Here is a 27,178-nt window from a genome sequence, read left to right as displayed (position 1 = left end):
ACCAAATTTTTCTTCTTATAACTCTAAAACATTTCTCTACATCTAATATCTCTCAACAAATCATCTCACTTTTAATTCTCAACTTCCCCGTCACTTCTTACGGTTTCCAGCATTTTCGAAACCCCCTCAAATCAACAAACTAAATAAATATCAAATCTAAAATCAACACACCAAAATGTAAAACGAAAATGAACCAAATAAATCTTATAGATATTTTTTTCTTTTTATTTTTTATTTATTTTTATAATTCATATATCAAAATTACAGTGTAGTCACTCACTATTTCTTATAATCATATTTTTATATTTATTTAAATATAAATCAAATAAATTATAAAAATATTAAACAGCGAGCATTGATATCTAAGTGTTTATAAAACTAATGCCTTGGACCCAATCAGGTACATATACAAATTTGGCTCAATCGGGCCCAATATCTTCGGTGGCATCTAAACGACGGCGTATCATTGTCGTCCCGTTGCTTGTATCACACACAGCTTCTAACAAACAACTGACAGCGATACACTGAACATTAAATCCACGAGTCATTCTTCATACCGTTTCATTTCAACGTTAATCCTCAAATTATTTACGAATATCATTTCATTCATCCCCAATAAATTTGCCATGCGATCGTTCTGACCAAGATCACCTGTTGATTTGATTTGCCTCTTTATTCGATGATTCGAAAGTGCAGGACGTTTATGTTTCAGGAATGAGGTGATTCAATGGCATCGTGGCTGAAAGCGGCTGAAGGTACGATTCTCTTCCTTTGCGCTGTTCTGGAATATGATTTGATCTGATTTTAGCGTTCCTTGCAACTCTGGGCAAGTAAAACTTTGATATACCGTTTGTTTTCCTGTCGTATGATTGTTTGGAAATGTAGACACGTGAACATTATCGCACGCATTTGCACTCATTCCTTAGGGCTGCGAACTAGTTTTACTGAAGGGGAAAATTTTGTGGTTTGTTGAATTGTTTATTTGTTAAAATCATGCCGAAGGCTTGTTCATTGAATCAAAATATCGTGATAAACCTTATAATGTTTAGGTTTGATAATTCGTGTATGAATCTTGTGCTAGATTTATTTGAAGTAGTGGACCGTAGGGCAAAGCTTGTGGTTGGTGAGCAATCGGACGAGCTGCCTGTTACCACCTCAGGTTTGTGTTTGAGGATTTACATCTCTCTTTTATGACAGAATTATTGCACTGTGTTTGAGAATTCACATCTCTCTTTTATGACAGAATTATTACTGGTCAGTTACAGACAATTACTTTGAGCTAGATTGTCCCTAGTGAAGAAAGCAGTGATTTTAATTCATCTTTCTCCAAAGCCATGACAGATTTTAAGTCCTTACTGTTTCCCAACATCATTATGCATTCCTATCATTCTAGCAACGGCCTCTCCAGTGGAAGGTCATGGATTTCTCACAAAGATTCAGCCTCTGATTTCGTCCTGATCATGGATTAATCCCTCCAGAAAATCATATAACATTTATTTATCATATAACATCACATAATTTATAATGTAAAATCCCCAAATTCTCAAATTCTAATAAATTATTTCTAAGAAGTTAGAAAATTTAGAGGTAGTGCAGATACATGTAATGAGTTTTCTTATTCCTGTTTTCAATACCTGCAGCAAAAGGTTTTACGAAATATCTGGATGTTTGAGTTCATTTCGTTGTCAATATTTTAACTAACTGCGTGAGATTGGACAGCCATTAATCTGGTTAGTTATTTTTTTCACTTTAAAATAAGTGAAAAAGATGGATGGGTAGATCAAACAAAATGAAGCAAAAATTTGAGGATATAGTGTTACGTCATATAGTGCTTCAAATCATGCTTGTGCAAATTAAGAACTGGTAAGTGGTAAACCATAAAGCATGAAACTCCACAAGTGGCCTATTATCTCTGTTTTCTTTTGAATTAAAAAGTCACTGTTTAAGATGAGCAGAACTTAAAATATCCCAATTTAGAATCGAGGAGAAGTAACAAAGTTTTGTACATACCTATGCAAAATGAGTTCCGTAGAAATTCAACTCATCAAGACATTGGTAAACAAGTACCTTGTCTCTCTTTCTCAAGGGAAGCATCACAGTTATCTTAAATTGATAAGATTTGATACACATAGTTAAAGTGAGATTATTAACGAGGAATTTTCTTTTGGAAAAAAAATTATATGAATCGAGTTGAAAAGGTGCCTCTTGGTGTTTTGTTTCTTTCCCCCTTTACAGGTTCCAATGAACGTGGTTCTCAAGGAAAGAGGACGAGGTCTAAAACACAGGTACTTTCTCCTGCCATTTGTCGTTAGATTTTTCATAGATCTATTTGTCATCTCAGACACCACAGCTCTTATGTTGATATAATAATCCCAGAGGAAGCGGTCTGCCAAAGAAGCTCCAGCATCTGTAAGTAATTTACAGGAGCAAGCCACCCCTGAAACATCTGAATCACATGCAGAATCTGATGGGAATATTTCCGTGCCTTCTGTTCAAAATCATGGGAGTAATTCATTTATTTCCATTGGCAAAGTTGACAGCAGTGAGCAAAAAACTGTCGATACAGAAAGTCCCATAACTGACACTTCTATATCTGAAATGATATCTAATGATGCAATAAAATCAGTTGATGGTCATTCCATAGCAGAAAATTCTTCTAATGTGGAATCAGTGGCTTCAAATTCAAATGGCAATCTCAGGATGGAAAATTTTGCAGATATATTAGTTGGAAATCCATCAAATTCTTCCAAATTTGTTGAGACTGGGAATAGAAAAGCTCCATTTGACTCCAATCAAAATATGACGGAGGAAAACGAAGGGTCTTCTAGAGATATTGAATTTTCAGAATCTCAAACTCTAAATGAAAATACACCTAGTATATCTAAAGCTCAATCAAAGGATGTGGCTCTAGTGACTGAACCTGGTAATCAAGGAAATAATAATCAAGAACAAGAAACTATTACTTCCCATGTCAAAGTACAAGAGCAACTAGATGAGGTAAAGTATGCTTGATCAGGATATTTTTTGTTCCCCTTTTCAACTTTAGGATCTTCTAATTCTTAAAATAGTTGTTTTGTTGAGTAATTTTTTCAGTTCAACAGGCTCAAGGATTACTTGAAACTGCAATTTCAACGGGTCAGTCAAAAGAAGCTAGGCTAGCCCGGGTAAGCAGTTTTTATACATTCCCTGCCTTGTCAAATATAATGCATTAGAATGTTAGCATCTTTTATTTTTTTTACTTTTTTAAATCAACTCATCAGGTTTTGTCATCTTTCTTCTATTTTCTCATTTTGGAAATCGTAAATATTTTATGAAACACGATGAAACAAGGACGTGCTCTGTATTAAAATTTGCATTTACGACCTGCATCTAGGATAATTATTTAGTAACTGTTGTCTGGTTCTAGGTATATAAAAAAGATAGATTACAGCTATTATGTTTAAATTGGATGTTAAAAGAGGTAAATTTACTGTTTTTTTCCTCTTCTTTTTGAGACATGATGCTTGTGAGGTATGGGCATTAAATAATGAAACCACATATCATATGGTACTAAAAAGTGTGACAGAACCTATATAAAAAAAAGAAGGTGCAACATAGCTTTACAAAAATTAGGTTTGAACATACTGTGCATTGTGCTTAAGGACAAAATTCTCTCAACCATATTCCTAAGCTGAGAGCAGCTGATTGTGAATGTTATCGGGAAGATGCTTAAATACATTTTATTTGTCAGATAATTGTGTACACCTTATTATTGACTTGGCCAAACCATTTTTATTTATTTGAGTACAAAATCTCCATTGTGAACCAAACACTTGTTTTGGAGATAAGAATATAATTCATCCTTAAAATGCATTCCTAGGATCCACATTCCGCATTTCTTAATTCTTTGTACCATAGGCAATGCCAAGTATAAATGAATCACAAATTTGTGTTAGATAGAGGCAACAAACATTAACTGTGTGATGATATATAGCAAAACAATGGTGAGTGTAGAAGAATTTAGATCATTGAATGATAAGGATTTACCTTGTGATAAAAAAATATTTGTGTCACAGTAACCCGTATTATCGGATTCTCTTTCTTCGATACGTTTTCTTATTTTTTATGTTTTAGTTTTTCTTTTCTTTTTTATTTAACTAAAAGGCACAATTTGATATATGATGGTGATACTATAAGGAGCTGAAACATTATAATAATCATATCTAATAAAATGAGTAACAAATTCGTGGAAGAAGTATGGGAGATGATCAAATTCAGGGTTGCGACTTGGACAACGAAGCTCACGGAGTTTAATCACTTTTCCGTGTCAGATATTGTTAGGGATTGGAAGTTTGTATTGTCTTGACGATTGTTCCTAGCATAGTTACATCGCGGATTACTCATCCGCTATTTCGGTAACACATCTATTTTTATAATATAAGTAATGTTTCCTATAAAAAAAAGATTATAGTAGAAAGTTTGCATAGAGGACTTCTAAACTTTCTGATAAAAAGTTCTTGTATAGATGACTTCTAAACTTCCTGATTAATCCCTTATTCATGTATTTACATATTGAAATGAAATATAATGATCAAATGTAGGGATGCAGAAAAAGAGCGTTGGTACATATGTATGTGTTAATCGCAAAGAATACTGATTACAGTATAATGAACTCTTTGCATTTATAGTTCAAAGAAAAGATCTAGTGTCATGAAAATATGGTACTTCATGGTTGAGAACAGAAGGGGGAAGATTGGCCTTCTTCCCAGAAGTCTTTCTATAAACTGATTACAGATTTATCTCTATTTTTTGTGAAAATATATGAGAAACAAGACGCATGTGAAAAGAGGTGAAACCAAGTACAAGTTTACAACGCGACAGCCATATGCTTTCTTCACCCTACTATTTTTGTTAGAAATTATTTCATTTCCAAATCTGAATTCCCAAGTGTTAAGATTTTTTTCCCACATACACCGGAGGCCCACTTTCTAGTTATAATCATGTTTGTTCTGATTCAGTTAAAGCACAACATTTGGTTTGCCTTGGGATTGAAGTAACTCACTCTAGACAGGATATTTTCATCTCCCAACAAAAGTATGTCACAGATCTTCTCAAAGAAACAGGCCAGGTAACATGCAAACCAACTAGCACTCCTATTGACCCAAATATCAAGTTAGGAAAGGCAAAAGAAGATGCTGGAATAGATAAGGGAATGTATGAACGACTAGTTGGGAGACTCATTTATTTGTCTCGTACACGACCGAACATAGTTTATGCAGTGGGTATAAGTAGCCAGTTCATGCAAGATCCCAAAGAAGTTCATCTCCAAGCAGCCTATCGGGTATTGCAATAGCTCAAAGAAATACCAGGAAAAAGGTATATTGTTTAAACAAAGTGACAAATTGTTTCTTGAAGATCAACTCAAGGTATTGCGCCTTTTTTGGTGAGAATCTATTGATGTGGATAAGTAAGAAACAAAGTGTGGTAGCACAATCTAGTGCAGAAGTTGAATTTGCAAATGGAGTGTGTGAACTACTGTGGATAAAGATTGTCTTAGATGATTTGAAGATTAAGTGGGATGGCCCAATGAATCTTTACTTTGACAATAAATCTACAATTATCATAGCTCACAATCCAGTTCAACATGGTCGAACAAAACACATCGAGATTGATAGACACTTCATCAAAGAAAAACTAGAAAGTGGGTTGATTTGTACACCATGTGTGTCTACACATGACGAGCTGGCAGATGTACTTAATAAAGGATTGAGCAGTTCAGGCTTCCAAAACATTATCTCCGAGGTGGNTAAAAAAACATTATCTAAGATTTCTATATAACCATGTAGTTGTATCCTTTCTGAAGATAGAAAAGATTATGAAATTTCTATTCTGCGCAATAAATTTGACCTTTTGAATACTTCAATTTATTTACTTGGCCAAGAAAGGGAAGCTTGAAATGATCTTTGTTTTCTTTACAATATTTTTGGCTAATTGATCCATGAATTTGGTTCTGCTAACAATAGGAAAACCTTGGCATGGATAGATATTCTTCCAGTTCGAAGTACTTCGAACCATTTGTTTGTACCAAATTAACGAAGATCCATTTTTAAGGCAAAGAGTATCTTTTTCTTTGTAAATTGTGCTCATTCTTTTCTTTGCTTGTCATTGAGCTTAATGTTATTATTACCAGGTTTGCGCTGGACTTTCATCACGCCTTCAAGAGTATAAATCTGAAAATGCTCAATTGGAAGAGCTTCTCATGGCAGAGGTGAATAACGAGCAGACCCTTGTACACGATCTAAATAAAATTTTTAAATAACCTTGGCAAGTATGTCATTGGAAAAATAGGCGTTCATTTGGTTACGCTCTACCATGACAGAGAGAATTGAGTAAATCATACGAGGCTCGGATAAAACAACTTCAGAGAGATCTATCTGCATCCAAAAGTGAGGTGAGCAGAGCGGGGTCCAACATGGTTGAAGCATTAGCTGCAAAGAATGCTGAAATTGAGGGCCTTGTGAGCTCTGTTGATGCACTGAAGAAGCAAGCTGCTCTATCTGAAGGAAATTCTGCATCACTGCAGGTCATTAGAAATTCAGTGGATGCTTATTATCATTATTCGCGTTTTTATAAGTAAGCAAGAGTGGCAGCTTATACTAACTTACCAAAATAGGGGATAAAGAAAATGAAGAGCATGATTTATTTGGGCTCTCAGGAGGTTTATATTACTCAAAAGCTCATCGTTGATTTGTTTTCAGCTTTCAAAATCAATTACTAAACGTCTCTTGCCAAACAAGCTTTCTAAAAATCTTCTAAAAATGACATTCAGAACTTTTGGATTGGAAATAATGGAGAACCCAACAAACCTGCACCAATATTTTTGAGAGATGCTAACTTGATTCCTGAAAATGGCATATTTTCTTTGTTTTTGGTCTTTATAATTTCCTCCTGTAGAGGATGTCAATTGTCATGGGAAAGATATAGAGAAGCGTTTTTCCTTTCTGATTTTACTTATTTAAAATTTCAGGCAAACATGGAGTCGATGATAAGAAATAGAGAACTAACTGAAACAAGGATGATGCAAGTAAGCCCTTTGTTCCTTATTGTGTAAGGAGGCTGGTTATAGTAGAATAATAATGTCATTAAGGTTGGTGCGACATCAGGCTTTGAGGGAGGAACTGGCTGCCGCTGAACGGAGAGCTGAAGAAGAGCATGCTGCCCATCACGATTTCAAGCAGGTTAGTGTATGGAGATTCATTTAATTTACTTCCTTGGGTGTGTGTTTCTTATGAATTCATTTTTTGCTGTCTGGTTTCTTTCTCATTGCTTCCAGATATTATTTGCTTTGTAAATTACTTTGTTATCTTGATTTCAATAATTATTTAGGCTGCTAGAGAAAGGGAAGTTGAATTGGGACAGAAAGCAATCGAGGCATCCACAGCATTAGCCAAAATCCAGGTAACGAACGGACACCTATTTTTAACTCCCTGTAGTTTTTTTTTTTACCTGCTCCACTCCCTATTTCATTCGCTATAATTACATGCTCCCAATTATTCTTAATATATTATCTGATTAAATAATTGTGTAAGTGTTACTTAAACCAATTATTTGTTTGTTATATCTCATTACATTAATTAATTATTATCTATAAATATGAATTTGTTTATTACTTTAATTTGATGAATTATTGGTGATTTTATTTTATTAAAAATGTTCTCTAGATAAAGTTAATTCAGTGCCCGTTAAGTTATTTTGATAATCCAATACCATGTTCGAGTTTTCCGCCCAAGCAATTTACTTGTTATGCTTCTAATCAATAAACCTTTTTAGTTTGAAACAAAAAATCTATTTGTATTTGGTTTAATGAAAGAAAATACTACTTCAAACACGGAAACAAGAATCAAATAAGTAATAGAAAAAGTCCATTGTTCAAAAGTGACACTCATTGTACGTGGATAGTTAATCCATAATATTCACATAATTTACTTGTGCAGAGAACAGCAGATGATAGAGTCGCGAAGGCAGCAGAGTTTGAGCAGAAGGTTGCACTACTTGAGGTAATACTTTTCTTTCTTGAAAGAAATGATGTCTCTACCCTTCTGTATACTCTCCACCAACCCCATTCCCATCTCTCTTCAGATTGGAAGAAGAATTGCATGAAGGATATTGATAACATTATTAAATGTTTTCCTTACTTCACCAGGTTGAGTGTGCATCATTAAATGAAGAACTGCAAGATATGGAAGCTCGTGTTCTCCGTGGTCAAAAGAAGTCCCCTGAAGATGCCAATCAAGAGATCCAGGTGCTGAAATAAAAGAACAAAAAATGAGAATTTTTCTTACTACGTAAAATAGAGAAACCCAATATTTGTCTGAGATGCTGTAGTTCAAAATACATGCATCGACCATATTTTTAAAAAAACATTGTTTGCGGTTCCGTTCTCCATTGAACCCAACCATCATTATTTTCTTGATGCTTTTGTCTCTTTAGTTTTATTCTGTCTCTATGAGTTGGGCTTTGTAGTTTCATAATTTTTTTTTATTTCTCTTGTCCCTCTGTCCCCTTCCTAGCTTTCTTTTGTTGAGATAGGTAATATTAGTTACCTTTTTTGTTATAACTGTGTGTGTGTATGCATATAGATATCTTTATTTACATATGTACATATGCATATCTATGTATGTCTGTGAATGGGCATACCCTGTTGGACCTCAGTTGTTAGGCTCCTTGACTGTGGAACGGAACAGCAAACTATATATATATTTTTAACAGAACAGGAGACATTGTTGTTCAGAAGATTAATTGGTCGGGTCCATTGGATTAGTACCATGGTTGAATGTCAAAAACAGATTGTAGTTTTTGTCGAGCTTCTATAAGATCAATCATGCTGTATGTTGCCAATTATGAGTTTTAAAAAATTTGTGCATGTAAGTTGAGTGCAGTTGGCATGATAATATTGGGGTATATTGTAAAACGAGAATGGATAACAAGAACTTGGCATATTTTTTAGCAACTTGAGGTGGCACCAACTTATAGAATTTAGAACGAAGTTCAACTATGAGATGCTTTAGACGTCCTCAGTGGATGCTGTTAGATACAATGTCTAAGAAAATATATGGAACTGTTAACCTAAAGTAGGCACCCCCGATCACATACATAAGGTTTATCAAAAACAAGTAAAAGCCTTTGTCTGTTTCGAGATGATATGCAAAAGGTACAGTGGAAAAATGTGATCTTTGTAGCAAAGCCAAAGTAAGTTATGTATCACTTGTTGCTCCTTCTTGATTTCATGTTTTGAATACGAAGGTGCAGGCATGGCAGGAGGAAGTGGAGCGTGCCCGTCATGGTCAAAGAGAGGCAGAGGGCAAGCTTTCTTCAATGGAGGCAAGTCGATCTTGCTTTTAATTGTTTTCTCTTCGTGAATACACCCTTATACATTGTGTGGAGGTTGTAAGATCTATACAGAAAATATTATTTGGTGGCATATTGGTTTTATCAAGGACTGAAATCTTGTATCACACAGGCTGAAGTTCAAAAGATGAGGGTCGAAATGGCTGCAATGAAGAGGGATGCCGAGCACTACTCACGTCAGGTTGCCTCATTTATATCATTTATTTTTGGAAGATTTATTTGCTTAAAGTAATGCGGATGATGGTTTTTATTTTTTTAAAACTGTAATGTATCTTCTTTGTAATTAAGTTTCTGAAATTCTTATAAAAATGACAGCCTACATGTAAAGAAGCATGCAAAAACTGTAAACATAATGTCCTCTGAATTTCTAACAGGTCAATCTATATAGCTGTAGTGATTCATGGGCTTATCTAGTAATGTGGTTCTCCTTTTTGGTTGTACTCTTTATAGTTAAATTCTCAATCCAGAATATGTCTAAATCTTTGGATGTGGAAAATCTGTAGTGATTATATTATTTATGATGTATTCAGAGTGCCTTTTGGGATTTGTTCTTAAAAATTGTGTTGGAGGATACGTCTTATGTTCGGCTTTGTTTTCTGCAGTAAATATCTTTTAATTAATTATGTTATATTATATAAGAATATATTGGAAATTTTTTATTAGCATATAGAGTATTGAAATACATAAATATCGAATATTGTATTAGAATATAATTACAATATATTGTGGGTTTTTCTATTGCAAGAGGTGGAAAATATTTATGTGAAAACTGAACGAAGCAAGGCTCATATCTTAGATATAGGAAATGTCGGTGAAGTTAAATATAGTGCAAAATCTACCGGGACACTAATTTATTTTACTATTCTAATACCTGGCAAAAGTTTGCGGAGGTTTCATGTGTACTTTAGCTGATGTTGATAATCAATGACTTTTTTTTGCAAATCACCATTGATTATTCAGTTTCTGTTATGCTGGTTCACTAATTAGATAGCAAAATAACGGATAACATAGAAGAATCAAAGGAAATGATATATTGTTAGAAGAAAAACACAGAGAAATCTCCGGAAAATTCCCCTAGCCAAGCTAGTGCAACAAGTTGAAAACAAAAGATGAACTGCCCAACTAACTCCCTTGTTCTCTCCCTCTGATTCCCCCTTTCCCACATGATATGTCATAAGTGGGTGATATGTCCTAAGTGGGCCTGTTGGGCCTTCTGGTGTAAACAAATCTTATGTTGGGCTTTGGATTATCTTCCAGATGTGTAGAGCCTTAGATATAGAGATTGAATAGATGTTTGTTCATGGATAGACCATTGATTCTTAGATTTTGGGCTGAAAAAGCTCATCGATCCAAATGAATCATTCTTCTGGTCTCTCTTCACTCTCCGCCCCGAAACTGACCCTCAACATGACCTTACCTTAACTGGATCTCGCTGGTGCCACCTAAACGGTAGGTAGGCGGCGGATGTGTGACGTTAGGAGTCGTTCATGCACCTGTCCCCAATGGAAGAATGAGTGATATTTTCCCCTGCATATCATGGCCTTACCACTCGGTCCCCAATGGCCAGTGGGGGATTCGATACCTTCCCCCTCCAAATTAGCCTTGTCCTCAAGGCTAAAGTCTGGAAATTGAGTTGAAACTTCCGTTGCATCTTTCCATGTTGCCTCTTCAGTTGGTTTGTTTTTCCATTCGATGAGTACCTGTAACTTCTCCTCACTTCCTGCTTTCGTGTACCTGGTAGATAGCACTTTACCTGATTCAAATCCCATGAGAAAGTCTGTTTCTAGTCCTCTTGGTAGCTCCTGTGATGGCTGACACACTCCCAATGCCTTTTTAACAATGACTCATGAAACACAGGGTGTATTCTTGATCTTATTGGTAGCTGTAACTTGTATGCCACATTGCCCACCTTCTCCAACACTTTGAATGGACTGTAATATGGAGGAGCCAATTTCTGCAACACCCATACTGTCCACCACCACCACCAATACCTCATAGCATCAGGTATAGGTAGGGGCTGTAACAATCCCGCTGCTTTAGTTGCTTGGTACTTGTGTTTTTGGCAAATCTCGCTCAGCCACCATCTTAACCACATCTTTTTTCATGCCCACCCAATAGATATTCGCTAATACTCGCTTCAACGTTCAGTCATTCACAATGCCCCTGAATGACCACCCATTGGGTTAAGGTGACGTTCTTCCAACAATGTGTTGACCCATTTAGATCCCTTTGGTAGGACTAATCTGCCCTTGTGTAATAAACTCCCATTAACCAGTGCATAAGCCCCCTTCACCCCAGCAAATTGTTGTAATTTTTTTAGAATTTGCTGTAGTAAAGGATCCTCTCGTACAGCTTGATTAACTTCCTCAACCCCCAACCATACAGGCACTGACACACTGCTCAATTCAACTGCCCCATCCCTCCTTGACAACGCATCTGCTGCCCCATTGTGAATACCGGTCTTGTATATTATTTCGAACTCCATCAGTTTTGCCAACCAATGTTGCTAATTGGGAGTGGTTTTGTGCAGTTGTAATATATTCCTCAGGGATTTGTGGTCTGTCATGACCCCAAACTTTCGACCCAATAGATATGGTCGCCAATGTTGGATGGCCATCACTAAGGCCATCATTTCTTTCTCGTAAGTAGATAGACAATGCTCTGTCTGCTAAAGCCTTACTGAAAAAAGCAATGGGTTTCCCCTCTTGAGAAAGTACGGCACCAATGCCCCTGCCCGATGCGTCACACTCGATTAGGAATTCTTGAGAAAAATCCGGCAATCTTAAGTCTGGAACCGTGCAAAGTTGATTTTTGAGCTCTTCAAAAGCCCTTTCTGTTCCCTCATTCCAACCAAAATTGTTCTTTTTGAGTAGCTCAGTGAGGTTTTCTTCCCATAATCGCACATGAACTTCCTATAATACCCGGTTAATCCCAAAAAACCCCTTACTCCCTTGATGTTTATTGGTCTCGGCCATGCTCGTACAATTTCCACCTTCCGTTGATCAACAGACACCCCTGACGCTCATATAATATGGCCCAAATACTCAATTTCTGGGAGCCCTAATCTGCATTTCTTTTCAACAGTAATCCTTCCCCACACATCACCTCTAGGATGATCTGGAGATGATTCAAATGGTCTTCCCACCCCTTGCTGTTAATGAGTACGTCATCAAAAAAACTAACACAAACTTCCGCAAGTATGGCCACAACACTTCATTCATGGTGGCCTGAAACATAGAGGGTGCATTTATCAGCCCGCTCATAATGCCCCATATGTGTTTGAAAGACTATTTTGGGGACGTCTTTGGGCCGTACCCTGATTTGATGTTGCCCCGAACGTAGATCCAACTTCGAGAAGTAAACAGCTCCATGTAATTCGTCCAATAGCTCATCAATAACAGGAATATGATATTTGTCAGGTTTCTTAACCAAGATAACGGGGCTTGAATATGGACTTTGACTCGGTTGAATCACCCCAACCGCAAGCATCTCCTCTACCAATTTCTCAATTTCATTTTTCTGGTAATGTGCGTATCGATAAGGGCGAACTTGGACTGGGCCACATCCTGATTTAGTCCAAATAGCATGATTCTGGTCTCCATTCGGTGGAAGACCTTGGGGATTTTCAAAAAACTCCTGCATATTGTTCTAGAATGTTATGAAGGGCTGTTGGCTGCCTTGACTCGTGTTCTCCTCCTTTTCCGTAGGATTACTTATAGAGAACATGGCTGCACAGAATTCAACCTCCCATGTTTTAGCAATTGAACGAAGTGATACCATTGACCTTGGCAGTGTTGGATCACCTTGTAACAACACCTCCTGCCTATCTTTCATAAATATCATCCACATCTTGCCCCAATCCACTCTTACATCGCTCACGTCCGCAACCAATAGACCCCGAGTATCACATCCACACCCCCAAACTCAAACAAATAGCCCACAATGTCCAACCTACACACCCCCAAGTCTACCCTCATATTCGGGCTGACTTTTTTGCATGTAACTCAATCTCCATCACCCAGAAATACCCCGAATGTCACTGACTCATCAAACTTCAATCCCTGTTTGTCGACCACCCTTCTCAATACAAAATTATGACTAGCACTACTGTCTATCATCACGACCACCTCCTTTGTATCCATTCGTCCAAATAATTTCATGGTTGGGGTTGTGAAAAGCCCGATACTGAAAATAATGGTAATTAGGGCGTACCATATTCTTTGTTGTGTAAAGTGTCACTTTCCTTGCTATAAAGTGTCACTTTCTTTGCCGTTACTACGTGGCTCTTGCAACCCGTCCCCTTCAGCTTCCGCCATCAACGTCACTCTGAGGGTCTTTTGTGTACATTTATGTAGTGTGCTATAGGGCTTCTCATCGGAACATAGCCTCTTCTCTCGGCGATGCATTTACTCCTGATGTGAAACAATTTTGCCATCTTTTTGTCTTTGATTTCCCCCCTTATCCATGTCGGAAGATCCCCCACTGATCACTGATTGTTTCGATGTTGTATACGAATTATGATCAAGGCACCTTTGTTGTACATAGATCCCTGTTCTTTCATGTTTTGGACTGTCGCCTTAAATGGGCTCGTAATGGGGACATCCCCTTATCTTGATCTCCTCCCTGGCCCCTAGTGATCAATCCATCAACTTGTTTTGACGGAATCCAGGGCGATAGTTGCTCTGATAACCGATCAATTCTTTTTCAACTGCATGAGCTGAATCCATTGCTCGCATTATAGTTCGAGGCTCGTGTATTCAAATTCGTTTGCTTTTACACCTCCCTCAAACCACAAAGAAAATATCCCAGGCACTGGTCCTCTAGTAAATCACCTACCTGAGCCAAGGACACTTCGAATTGCTCAAGGATTTCGATGCGTTGTAGAGCCTAGCTCATCTCATCGTCCCCATAATTTTTCTCATCCCTACAAGACCCCCGACCTTCCTCTTCCTGACCACCCCCTACTTCATCTTGAATGACTCGCCGGCCCCCTTTTGGATCACCCATCTTCTCTCGACCATCCACTGCCTTCCCAAAAACCCATTGCCATCTAGGCTTGTGATTCAAACATTTTCTCCTGAGATTCCACCATGGTAGCCACTGTTTTAGTCAATGAACAAATATCCACCTGCATATCCTGAACGGTTTTCTCCAGTGCCTCGTTCTTTGCTTCTGACTGAGTAAGAGCCATTGCTTCTAAGCGGGAGGTCGGACCAATTTGTTATATTGGTTGACTTATTAGTTAGCAAAATAACCAATAAGATGAAGAATCGAATGAAATGATATATTGATAGTAGAAACACTCAGAGAAATATCTGTAAAATCCCCTTGGCCGAGCTAGTGCAACAACTTGAAAACAAAAGATGAACTGCCCAACTAACTCCCCCGTCCCCTCCCTCTTCTTCCCCCTTTCCCAAGTGATATGTCCGGAGTTGGCCTCGTGGGCCTTCTAGTGTAAACAAATCTTATGTTGGGCTTTGGATTATCTTCCAGGCCCCTAATAGTTTCGGAACTGAATCATGGTTACAATTGTAAGTTTAATCATGGAAGTTGTACTGCATTTAGCTTTAGTTCTTCCTAAAGTCCTTATTTTCTTGTTCCATAGGCACACTATGAAAGTAATTATGTATGTTTCGCAATGAATTTATCACCTACCTCAGTTAACAATTATGTGCTCTTTTGATTAATTATAGGTGTTAGACCAAGATGTGGGTAGTAAGTTACTTTGCAATTGCTTCGTATTGAGCACTTCTTTTAAATAATGAATTCTTCTATCTGTTGTATTTTCACAATGTATGTTGCATTGTGTTTAAACTTGAAGTTATATGTTTGAGCAGGAACACATGGAACTCGAGAAACGATACCGCGAGCTAACAGATTTATTGGTATCTGTTTACCATTAATTTTACTGTTAATTAATTTATTCAATCTTCCATCATAACTTGTTTGATGTTGAACATTAAAAATGTTTTTCAGTACTACAAGCAAACACAGCTTGAAAGTATGGCAAGTGAAAAAGCTGCAGCCGAATTTCAGTTGGAAAAGGAAGTAAAGCGTCTACAGGAAGTGCAGGTCTGAACTTGGTTTTCATTACTGGATATATTCCATAATTTTAGCCATCCATTTCTCGTGTAACTGAAATCCCATTTTATCACATAATTTCTTTACCAAATCAGTTAGAAGCTGAAAGAAACAAAACTTCTCGTCGAGCATCGTCCTCTTGGGAAGAAGACACAGACATGAAAGCTCTTGAGTATGGTTTACTTAGCTTTTTTTTGAGCATCTGAATTATATTGCTTTCTCGTTTAAAGTGATCCTATTCTAAAACTTATAGAGTTTTTATCACACCTTCTGCTGTTCTATTATATCGATCTGAGTGACAAATAATTTGTTTCTTGACGCCATCTCATGTTCGTTTTGTATGAACATTGCTTTTTTTGTTGATTTGTGAAGGGAGAAAGTTAATAACCATGATTGCTTACTTGATTTCCCTGTGGTGTTTATGAGTGATTCAGGTTTTATCCTCTAATTTGAAAAGATGCAGTTGGGTTTTGCATTACACATATTTCACTTATCTTACATTCATAAGATATGGCATTCTGATAGTGATCCATCCTTCTAAAGTAACTTGCATTAGTGAAATCCCTTAGTGCCTCTTTGAAATGCTCACTGAATGCAGAAACTTATGAAAAAATGTGGAGAGTCCAAGATGAAAGAGTCATTTATTTTTTATTCGTCCTGGAGGGAGATAGAACCAAACAATAAGAAAATGGTGACGACTATCTTATTTGTAACTATGCTCACATGATCATTGATCATTTCTTAGAAAAACTCCTAATTACAACACAATATCTTGTTAGATAACCTACACTATGGTCCATTTTTTTCCTCCTCAAACTGTGGAAAAATTATCCATTTTTAGAGTAGCTAAAATTGACTAGATCACCTCTGGTTGTCGAGTCCAGCATAACAAATCACTAGAACACCTAATTGTTGTGCCCAGTGTGGACAAAATTGATTTTAACACCAGTGTGCATAAGGAAACTATCAAGATTTTCTTCGATGAAATATTCATCCACTTCTATATTTTAATCCTGTTGTAGCGAATAGGACTGTAAACTTTTTTTATTTCTGATTTCTTGTCATAATATATTCTTATTGATCCATCCCACTTGATATTTGTATCTTCTGACATCATCTTTAACTATGAGAAATCACATGATCCTTGTTGCCATAGTTCTAAATTCATTCTCTGCACTTGCCAGCCACCATGTTTTCTTCTTGCATCTTCTGGTCACAAGATTTTCCTCCTATGAAGATCTTCTATCCATTGAGCTTGCATAACCCAGATATGTGTAAATCTAGAGTAGTAAGCATATCATTTTTCTTGAATAAAATACATTTGCTGTGATTTCCTTTAGTTAGTGCGGTATCTTATTAATATCTTGCAAGTGGACATCCCGAGTTCATGCATTGATGACTTATTGACTTAGTACACCCACTACAAACTATGTCTGGCCTTGGGGAAAATAACTTATTGTTTTGCCTTCAAGCCTTTGGCATCTATTTTTGTTTGAGAGTACATTTTCTCAATCATTCCCGTTGCATGCTTGTTTAAACATAAAGACCCTTGTTTAGATTTTGTGCACTGTGAGTTCCACCAGTAGCCTAAACAGTTTCACCAGTAGTCCAGACATTTGTTAACATAATCGGTAGAAATTTTTCCTAGACATGTATCTTGATCATTTCTTTTTTTTTTCCCACATAAAAACAATGATCACTGCAATCCATATCAGGCTTCTGATCTGAATTCAAGATTTCTTTGTTGCGTTGCAAACGCCCCTGTTAATCCCGGTCCCCGGATGCTTATGAAGCAATTGAATAATAAAGTGATGATTTGACAAGTCTGTGTCGTGATGCTACTGCATTGTTCTGTCTCGCCTTCAGTAGATGAGGCTTTGCCTTTATATCTTTCCCAGAGATTTGTTTGCTCGAACCAGTGTCTTCATAATTTTAACTCTCATGTGACCTTGAAATATTTTTTTCTTGTTTTATATTTTGAAGCATAAATCAACAACCAGATATTCACCAAAAACTACCAAACATGTTTGGGGTGATAATTTCTTGAGGAAACTTCAGTGCAAATGGCATGCAAAACCTGACCCTCCATTACTTGAACTCTTGGACTTTCAAATTCGGATATAGATACATGTACGGTCTTCTATCATATTCCTGCTAAAGTAAGGGCCTCGATATGAGTTTAAAAGTTAGAGATTATGTTAATTGTTTTTCAATTTAGATTTTCCTTATCTCACAAATCATCGTCATAAAATTTTTTAATCTGCATACCAGATCTTTTGTACTTTCCACGCAATTGTGTATATATATATATATATATATATTAATTTTTTGGCTGATATTCTTTACTTCAGGCCTCTTCCCTTGCATCATCACCACATGGCTATGGCAAGTTTACAGGTACACTTAATTTGTTTAATTTCCTACAACTCTTTCCTGTAATACTATGTTGTTTGTAACAATACCGATCAGATGCAGTTGCAGAAGGCAGCTAAACTTTTAGATTCTGGAGCTGTCAGGGCCACAAGATTTCTTTGGCGGTATCCAACTGCTCGAATTATCCTGCTTTTCTATCTGGTGAGAACAGGATCAGTTTAATCACAATTTAAGTTACTTGTCATGTACTTAAACAGGCTATTTATTCCCTTTTGTTGAGGTAGTTTAATTTTTTGTGATATTGATAGATTTTTTCAAGTGAGTCTTTGCCTGGATGATCAATATTAGACCAAGGACAGATGTTCTTATGAGCGATTTGAACTATGCCACTGTAACATATTGTATTCTATTATTGCACTTAGTTCTATTGCATAAGCCAGAGGAATTTTACTTCAAACCTACTCCACATTTACACCCAAGTCCATTTATCGTAGTTCATAGTCACCAAATGTCGTTTGGCTAATGGCACTGTATGTTTATGTTGACAGGTATTTGTGCATCTCTTCTTGATGTACCTCTTGCATCGTCTTCAGGTATGAGGTACCAAAGTATGTTCATTTTTCAATCGTAATGAAATGTTTGATAAGTAGAAAACAAAAATACAATGATCATAAGGTTCTACTGCTTGGTTATGAGTTTGTGAAAAGGAATGTGATGATTTTGTGTTTTAACTTTCCGAAGATTACAATCTTACAAAACTGATTGAAGGAGAAAATCAACATGATTGGATATAAGAACTCAAATCAACTGTTATGAATAATATTTGTTCTGTGATATTCGTTTTACTGACCAAGGGAATAAAAAGTGCATAGCATTCAATGACTGTCACAGCTATTCCACGAGGCACTTGTACTTTCTCTTAAGTTAGTATCAGCGATCGTTTCCTATTTGGATGCTGAGGTGATACCATGTTCTTTTCCGTCAGCAATGTGACTTTAGCATAATACAGAAAACACAGTTGTAAATTTATGTATAGTCTGGGTTAAAATTGCATTTTCAATGTACTTGAATACCATGCATGGAGACATGAATGATTTGTTGTCACATTTCACCTGACGTGTTCTATATGATGGCAGGAGCAAGCTGATAATTTTACATCTAAGGAAGTTGCGCAATCTATGGGCTTATCGAACCAGACATTACCTTGAGCTACCTCTCTGGACGCAGCTACCTGATATGAATTATAGTCATGGCGCATAGAATATTTTCCAGCTAAACAGGGTAATTTTTCAGATTATCATCACCAATTTTTTGTTCGTTCGTTACCGGACATTCTTGCTAGATTATTCCATCATTAATGAGTATTTGTCAAGGTTAATCAAACAACATTCCTACACTGGATTCAGCTATTCCTACACATATCATCGAGATGTCTAACATGATCTTTTCAACGTTGGAGCTAATATATCGTTGATGATTTGTGCTGTTTTTGTAAGTGTGATTTATGTTATTTACATGTATACAAATCTGTAACTAACTGTCGACGGGAAGTTGAAACCTTTATTTTTCGAAACCGCCTTCCAATTGTAAACGCTATAAAGTTGGAAAACTTAAAAGGATTATGCATTTTTATTATGCAAGCATTACGAGGGTCTCCAACCTTTTTACATGTAAAAGATAAAGATTACAATCATATTTACATTAGCATTTTACCTCAAATATTCGGATGTTCGTCGAAGTTGAAGCTTTTCTATCCGTACTTCTCTCTTTAATTCCAATTATCTGCTATTAACTCGCCAATGCCAATGGGTAAGGATTAGGTAGAAATTTCCATTGGATGTATAGGTTTGGTTTTATAATATTTTGATTTGTTTTTAAATTTTCGGGTTTAGAAATGCCTAATCCGATGAGAGTGACATTTTTTCCCAGTTTGGTTTTCTTTTCCACACTATGGTTCATTTTTTATAGCGTTGATTGAATCATAAATCTACTTGTATATTTTAAAATACTAGGAATGTTTATGTCATCGCATGTGGGTGACTAATAACCAAAAATATAATCATGAGAATTAGATAATGTTTAAAATTGTTTGAATAACATAATGTTTATAAGTATTTATCAATCTAAATATATCAAAAAACAATACATAAAAATATATCATGACAATAAATCATATATATTCACTTATTTATATGATATTTTTCAATCCGCGATATAATGACAACTCTCTTATATGATAAATAAGCAAAAATATTTTTAATCCGAATATCATTCAAAATGAAAAATAATAAAAATAAAATTAACATAATTGTGAATTTTACCAAAATCAAAACCAAAATGTACTTAAATGAGTACACATAGAAAATAAAATTTTCTTAATTTACTAAATTATCATAAAAATTTTGAAATAAAATCATTAAACTTGTTATTAAGTTAAATATTTCTTGTGATTTTGCTAACTTTTAACCCTCTGCGGTTTTATTTAACTTTCTATGTTTTTTTAAGAATACATATTATAAATAATTAATTTTATATCAGAATCAGTCATTCATGAATTAATATTGGTGATTAATAATTTCACTGAAATAAAATTTTAACATAATATCACACAAATAAATATGTGTAGTAAAACATATATATAAATAGAATAATATGTAATATTCGGTTAAAAAATATCATAAGTAAAATTGTAATAATAAATTATTAATATAATTCATATTTATTATAAGAATTATATTGATTAGAAAAATTATAAGAATTATATTATAAATTTAGTTCAAAAGTTGAAAGTGATTTTTGTTCTTTTTAATTTATCATTACTTTTTTTTTTTACATGAATACAGTTAAAATACAAATCAAACTAATCAAATTATATTGTAAATAAAATATAATTTTTTTTTTGCAAAAAAACATATAGAATCAACATATACTCAATGTTCATTTTTATTGAAAAAGTATCGTAAAAAAATGACATTTACTGACATGATTTTAATGAAATTTGTAGAAAAGTGTAGGCTTGAGATATATATTGAGAAATTAATTAAATATCATTATTTCAAAAATTAAAAATAAAATAAAGTATCATATTAAGTTATTTTGTAATATTTGTCGTTAATTCAACCAAATAATGAAATAAGGTTATTATCATTTTCAATCTCAATCCTTAAATATATTTTTCTCAAATAATTTTACAACACATTATTAATTAAGTTAAATTAACATAATAGTAATCGAGTTATATCCTATCACAAATCAAATAATCTCATCCGAAAATAAACTGATATACTATCTCCGTTGAGTTGCAATAATAATAATAATGATAATAATAATATACAGTTTATTAGTAATCATGATTTAGTTAATGTGTTGTGATACATGAGTAATATTTAAACAATATTAACAGTTTTGTAATTTAAAATGAGGTTAAAAGTTCTTAATGTAATAAAACTGAAATAAATATAGACTAATATATAATTCGGAAGAGGAGAACTTAAAATGATTATCAAAATAAATATTTGGAAACTAATATAATCTCATAATTTTGTGAAAGATGATAAATATATTATATAGATCAACTGAACTACAAAAGATATGAAGGAAAAGAAACGGTAACAAAACACGAACCATTGATAAATTAAACTAATTAAATCAAGGAAACTAATGTAACATCAAATAACTAAGTAAAAAAAACTCATAGAAGGAGGAAAATAGATAATCACTAAAATAAAATGAAACATTAAAGGATCCAACACATTAAACAAATTAATGTAATAAAATTAAAATAAATATAGTTTATATAGTTTGGATAGGAGAGCTCAAAATAACTATCAAAATAAATATTTGACTAAGATATAATCTTCAAATTTTGTGAAAAGTGAGAAGAATTATTAAAATAATTAAATCAAGGAAACTAACGTAACATCAACTAATTAAGTAAAAAAACTCATAGAAGGAGGAAATAGATAATCACCAAAATAAAATGAAACACTAAAAGATCCAATGCATTAAACAAAGTAATGTAATAAAAGTAAAATAAATATAGATTATATAGTTTGGATAGAGGAGCTCAAAATAAATCTTTAGAGACCAAGGTATAATATTTAAATTTTGTGAAAATTGACAAAAATTAACGAACTCTGAAAAAAAAAAACAAGAAGAAGCCACGTAGAACCGCAAGGCGGAAAAAACAAGAATGAGTTCAATATTTTCAATGAATATTAATGCTCATATATTAATAATTAGTAATTAATTATAGTTATTTAAGATAAACAAAGAATTACAAGTTAACCCATATAAGAATACAACTTGCTAAATGACATACATTATATAACTAAATATTTTAGTTAATATGTTAGTAATCAACAATCTCCCCATTTTTTTCAGAATCATAAAATAAAATTTAAAAAATTTATAAATCAATATAGCATTAACTTAATGACACAAACAAAATAGATATTCAAATTTTGAGAGTCGCAATAAACTTATATTTTAAATTAAAGTTAAATAAAATCGACTCTAAAGTCAAAGATTTGAAAATCAAGATAATACGTAACATCGTAGCAAAAGTTTACACTGACATACATATATGAAAAATATCTCACAATAATTCTCCGTCTCAACTCCCAATTTATAAACACCTCAAAAAACAAAACAAAAAAATCTCACATTTAGGAGATGCAAAATTTCAATTTAATTGCTAAAAAAAATTCCGATTTAATTCAATTAATCAAATCAATTAAATTATTTCTAAAAGTCGGTTGAATTATTTCAAAAATATAAAAAACTCTTGTGAGATCATCTCACGATTTATTTTTGTGAGTCGGATCAGATTAATTAAAAAATATTCATTTTTATGTCAAAAATATTATTTTTAGGATAGTTATGTATCGGGTTGACTCGTGAAATAGATATACATACTTAAAAAATTCAGTCAATTTTTTTCAATTTCGATATATTTCCCAAACCCCTACTAACAGAGTAAACCAACCTTATGATGCAACGTGGAATTCACTACTTCAGCGTAAAAGTAGCTCAATTATTTTCCCTCCCTTTTCTCTTTTGTTTGTCTTTTTCTTCTGTATAAAAGAAAAGAACTGCTCAGCAGTGAGAACCCACTCAAGTCAAATTCAGAAGAAGGAAGGAGAGAAACGAAAGATGTCTGCTTCATCTTCAAACTCTCGAGAAGTTCCTCTCCCGGAGTCCGTGGAGACGATCCTACTCGATATTTGCCAGCTTCAGTCCCAACCGCCGATCAAGAACTATGCCCGACGGTTGCTCGCCGAGATTGGCGAGCAAGCTTCCATGGAGATCCTCGCCACGATCTCATCTCAACGTATTTATTATTCTTTAAGTGGTTATATTGCTACTCTCGTCAAGAAGTACTACCCTGCTCAGGCCTCTCTTGTGCTCTCCGGTTCTCAGTCTTCCCCCACCAGTTTCGGCAGTGTGGGGTCACCTTCCTGTGCTTCTCCTTTCAGTTCTCCACAGAATCGGAGTATGGAAATTCTTGGTCTTTTTCGTTTATTTTTTTCTTTGATTTTGGGGGCGATCAATGGCCTTCTGTTTCCAGCTTTGAGGAGTTTGGGATGGAACTTTTTTTAGAAACTTGAATGTGACGCTGGTTTGTTTTATTATTACTTTTTTTTTTGTGTATTTTGGCCAGAAATTATGCAAAATTTGCCAACCTTTTGACTTAAAGTTGGAAAAGATATAAACTTTATTTTGGTTGATTATTTATAAATGTTCAAACCCGTGTTATAATATGAATTCAGTGCACAAACTTGTGAAGTACTCTTAATTGCTCGCTACAATTGACTTCCGATATTTCATTATCTACTTCGATGTTTTTTTATTCAGATGCTTGATGTGATTTTCATGTCCAGTGTGTTACAGTTTCGACTCTTGATTCATCCTTGGCCTGTATTGGTCATTCAGTGGCTTTATTTATTTAACGGTGCAAGTTCATATCTGCCTCTTGAGTGAGTTACTTTTTGTATATGATTCATAGGTGAAGGCAGAAAGAGGAATTTGATTTTTTTATGGAAATGCAATTTAGTCAAGGATAAATACATCTTTATTCTAAAAAAAATACATCTTTAGCGCAAAATATCCAATTCCATTTTGGCTAGTCATAGATATTATTGTTGAGAATTTATGTTAATGCTTCTAAATTAGTAACACGAACAGTTCTCAATGCTGATCACAAGAATGTCTATCTTAGTGATGGCTTTATATGTTAAATTAGGCAGGAAATTATTTCACCTCCTGTTTCTCTTCGACAAATATCTTTTGTTGCATGGTTTATATGGATGTTTCCTTTGTGGTTAGATGCTGGAAGCCAGTCCCCAGAGTCAAATTTTGTCCAGAACTGTACCACATCAAATTTGCAAAGACCGGGGCAACAAAAAATCCAGCTGTCATTGGGAGATAAAACTCAAGAAAGGGGATGCCCCAGTACCCCTGATGTCAATAATTGTCAACTTAATGGGGCAATGAAACCCATCACAGTTAGTCAGCAGTTGTTGATCCTGAGTAGACTCGAATTCAGGAAATTATTTTTGGTCTTGAGCTACATTGGGAGGTTAGTATTGCTTGTCTCTCTATTAGTACAATGTTTGGGATATTTGTCGGGATCCTCTCTACAAAATTAAGGTGATTTGCTGTGTAGGAAAAATTTGGAAGATGTAATCTCCTTGGATGATACCAGGGATATTTATAATAAGAAAGATCTACCCATGGCACGCTTTGAAAGTGAAATCTGGTCTTCCTATGGAAAGAACTGTTGTGGTGAATCAGATCGTAGTGAGGTTAGTTATATATCCTAAAATTAGTTTGTTTTATTGAAGCGTGTTCTGAGCCCCTCATGGTTGAATTTTCCCATCTTATTCTGGTTTTAAGGTTTTAGGATGTATCAAGAGATAACTGTTTTTGCACTTTTACTTTCTATAATCTGAAACTTGAGCATCAATTTTGGACACAAGATGAATATTTCAGAAAAAAGAGCAACAACATCCTGATATGGACAAAAGTTCTTATATATGTCGGAAAGAATCCATTTTCTTTCCCAAATGGAAGTAAATAATTATTTAATTTTTATTACGTCCATTTGTTGGGGGTTACAGTTAATTCATCTTGTGGCACCAGGTTTGCATAAGAACTCCTACATGAACTTTTTTCATATTTTTTCATGCAGTATTTTGATTGGGATTCTGGGAAAGCCCATACTTATTTTTGTTATATTCACCAAGATGGAAGTTATCATTTCAAGGTCAGTCTCGGCCTACTTGTACTATCATGTGATTGTTTGCATGTTCACATATCAATTTTGGTTTGAGGATGTTGTTCACATGTGTCTAATTGCTGCATATATTTTGTTTATTACAGGGTCCATATTTAAATAGTACGAGAACTCACTTACAAAGGTGTTTGGGAGATGATAGCATATTGACGGTCAAGTTCTTCAAGGATGGCATGAGTGATCTTGGCAATATCTCTGAAGGGATTCTTGTCGGTCTAAGGCGCTATCAATTTTTTGGTGATCACTCTGATTGCTTTAGTTATTTGAAGTGCTATTGATTTTTTAGTGATCATTATATTTGCTTTAGTTAGCTGAAATGATATTGATTTTTTGGACTGTGGTGGTTCATTGTATTTGCTGGTATGTCTGGCTAGGAATGAACAAGAGAATTTTCGAAGATATAGCGGAATCGGGTGTAAAGTGTTGAGAAAAGATCAAGTTGCGAGTATCTTCGTGGATTAGAATTATAAAGAGTTTGATATGTTATCGATTATAGACTTAGTCAAGGATTGGAGATTAATATATTGTTGATATGTCTCGAGTTTTAGGGGCTCGGTGTGCGGATATCTTATCCACTTTTTGTAATCACTACATGTTTTATATACATGATCTTGTTTCTTGTCAAAAAAAATATTGATTTTTAGTCATTCTGATGTTTTATCCATTGGGTTGTTTACCACTATTTACAGTTGCGTGATAGCTTGTCTGTTTGATTTTCTTTTTTTGTTAGGAATGTGAATGAATATAATCTCTATAACTACATTTTACAGTTTTCAAAGATGAACGAAAACGACAAAAAAAGGTCCGAACAGAAGAGCAGATCACATATAGTTCTGTGAAGTGCTATTTTGTCCATATTGACTCTGTTGTCCCTTGTAGTGAAGACAACAATTATATTTTGTATGGAAAAAGTGTCACTGAAGCAAGGGGCCTCTTTATGCACATACACATGGTCTCAACCATCGAAAAGTACATGGCAAGGTTGATTTTAGCATGTCTCTTCTCTCGTTATTTCTCCTCCAAGATGCATTTGTGAAAATCAGTGTTTCTTCCCATGTTTCTGCCTGTTAGGTTTTCCCTTATCCTTTCTAAGACGATAAAGCTTCATATTGATTTTCATGCTGTTAATGTTGAAGAAATTGAAGATATACCTTTCAAGGTTAGTATTTTACTTATTCTCTCAATTCTTTTAGTTTTGTACTTCTTCTCATCTCAGTTTTGAGGATTGAGGATATTAATTCGATCTCCATGTGCCTTCATTCTAGGATGAGAATGGCGATATTATCTATGATGAAGATGGGAAGCCTATGTTTCATACTGATGGAACAGGATTTATTTCAGAAGATTTAGCAATGAAGTGTCCTAAAGATTTTTCTGCGGCGATGTACATCAAAGACAGAAGTTTTGAGGTCAGAAATTTTATGTTCTTTAAGTATGAATGTTTGGTATACCCGCTCTGACAATTTATTGAATTTTCAGCATGAATATAACTTGTTAAAAAAGAATACATGGATGTGAAGTGGTAACTATTGGTAGTGGCTCACCCAAATTAACCCCACTCAATTTAAATTAATAAAAATGTAGTAGCGTGAGTAAGGATCATTCCCATGAAAAGGTTTGAATATTTTATGCTAAAAATTATATTAAAACATAAAAAAGTGTGAATGTGTAGTATACCTGCTTTGACAAAATTTATTGGATTTTTAGAATGAATAAAACTTTATTAGGCAAGAATACATGGATGTGAAGGTTGTTGCAGAATAATTTTTTATGAAATGCAGGTTAATGTTTAAAGAAAACTTCAACTTTTAAAAGCTAACAATGAAGAAGAAGACGAGGTGCACTGCAGAAGATAATTTTTATTCAATGCTTAAAAGATCTCAACACGTTACAATCTGATATATATAAGGTTTCTACATCTAAAAGATAAGATAACAACATAATCTTTATTTTTAATCTCCTAGAAGGATAAACTAAGAATTAACGATATTTATCATAACAGACTTATCAATAACTTTCAATTGTAGGCTGCTTTTCGGC

General features: G+C 34.6%; 2 protein-coding genes across 10 annotated transcripts in view; both read left to right on the top strand.

Moving 5' to 3' along the window:
* The first annotated feature begins 481 nt into the window (after positions 1-481).
* LOC140991088 (golgin candidate 1-like) lies at positions 482-19,327 on the top strand. 8 transcript variants are annotated; one of them, XM_073461005.1, is made up of 21 exons: positions 482-755; positions 1,082-1,159; positions 2,236-2,285; positions 2,377-2,997; positions 3,102-3,164; positions 6,170-6,247; positions 6,359-6,562; positions 7,007-7,063; positions 7,143-7,217; positions 7,366-7,437; positions 7,974-8,036; positions 8,183-8,281; positions 9,289-9,360; positions 9,500-9,568; positions 15,225-15,272; positions 15,364-15,459; positions 15,564-15,640; positions 17,820-17,865; positions 17,938-18,042; positions 18,390-18,434; positions 18,978-19,327. In XM_073461005.1, the coding sequence occupies exons 1-21, from the start codon at positions 728-730 to the stop codon at positions 19,047-19,049; spliced, it is 2,118 nt and encodes a 705-aa protein (XP_073317106.1). In that variant the 5' UTR covers positions 482-727; the 3' UTR covers positions 19,050-19,327. The 8 variants fall into 8 exon arrangements, with proteins under 8 accessions (XP_073317106.1, XP_073317111.1, XP_073317109.1 ...); XM_073461006.1 differs by having other exon boundaries at positions 483-755; positions 9,283-9,360; positions 15,364-15,453; positions 17,944-18,042; XM_073461004.1 differs by having other exon boundaries at positions 483-755; positions 9,283-9,360; positions 15,364-15,453.
* Positions 19,328-22,898: 3,571 nt separating this feature from the next.
* Positions 22,899-27,178, top strand: part of LOC140956308 (probable RNA-dependent RNA polymerase 5) — a 32,594-nt gene continuing 28,314 nt past the window's right edge. Inside the window, exons 1-8 of one of the 2 annotated variants that reach the window (XM_073413022.1) lie at positions 22,899-23,335; positions 24,169-24,421; positions 24,509-24,647; positions 25,034-25,108; positions 25,225-25,375; positions 25,909-26,119; positions 26,210-26,297; positions 26,404-26,547. In XM_073413022.1, coding sequence (XP_073269123.1) covers positions 22,996-23,335; positions 24,169-24,421; positions 24,509-24,647; positions 25,034-25,108; positions 25,225-25,375; positions 25,909-26,119; positions 26,210-26,297; positions 26,404-26,547 — 1,401 coding nt within the window. In that variant the 5' untranslated portion in view covers positions 22,899-22,995. The remainder of the gene's footprint in view (positions 23,336-24,168; positions 24,422-24,508; positions 24,648-25,033; positions 25,109-25,224; positions 25,376-25,908; positions 26,120-26,209; positions 26,298-26,403; positions 26,548-27,178) is intronic. The other variant, XM_073413021.1, reaches the window with a different exon arrangement.

Source organism: Primulina huaijiensis, chromosome 13 (genome assembly GCF_012295235.1).
Source record: "Primulina huaijiensis isolate GDHJ02 chromosome 13, ASM1229523v2, whole genome shotgun sequence".
NCBI classification, from domain to species: domain Eukaryota; kingdom Viridiplantae; phylum Streptophyta; class Magnoliopsida; order Lamiales; family Gesneriaceae; genus Primulina; species Primulina huaijiensis.
This window is presented reverse-complemented; position numbering and strand designations above follow the sequence as displayed.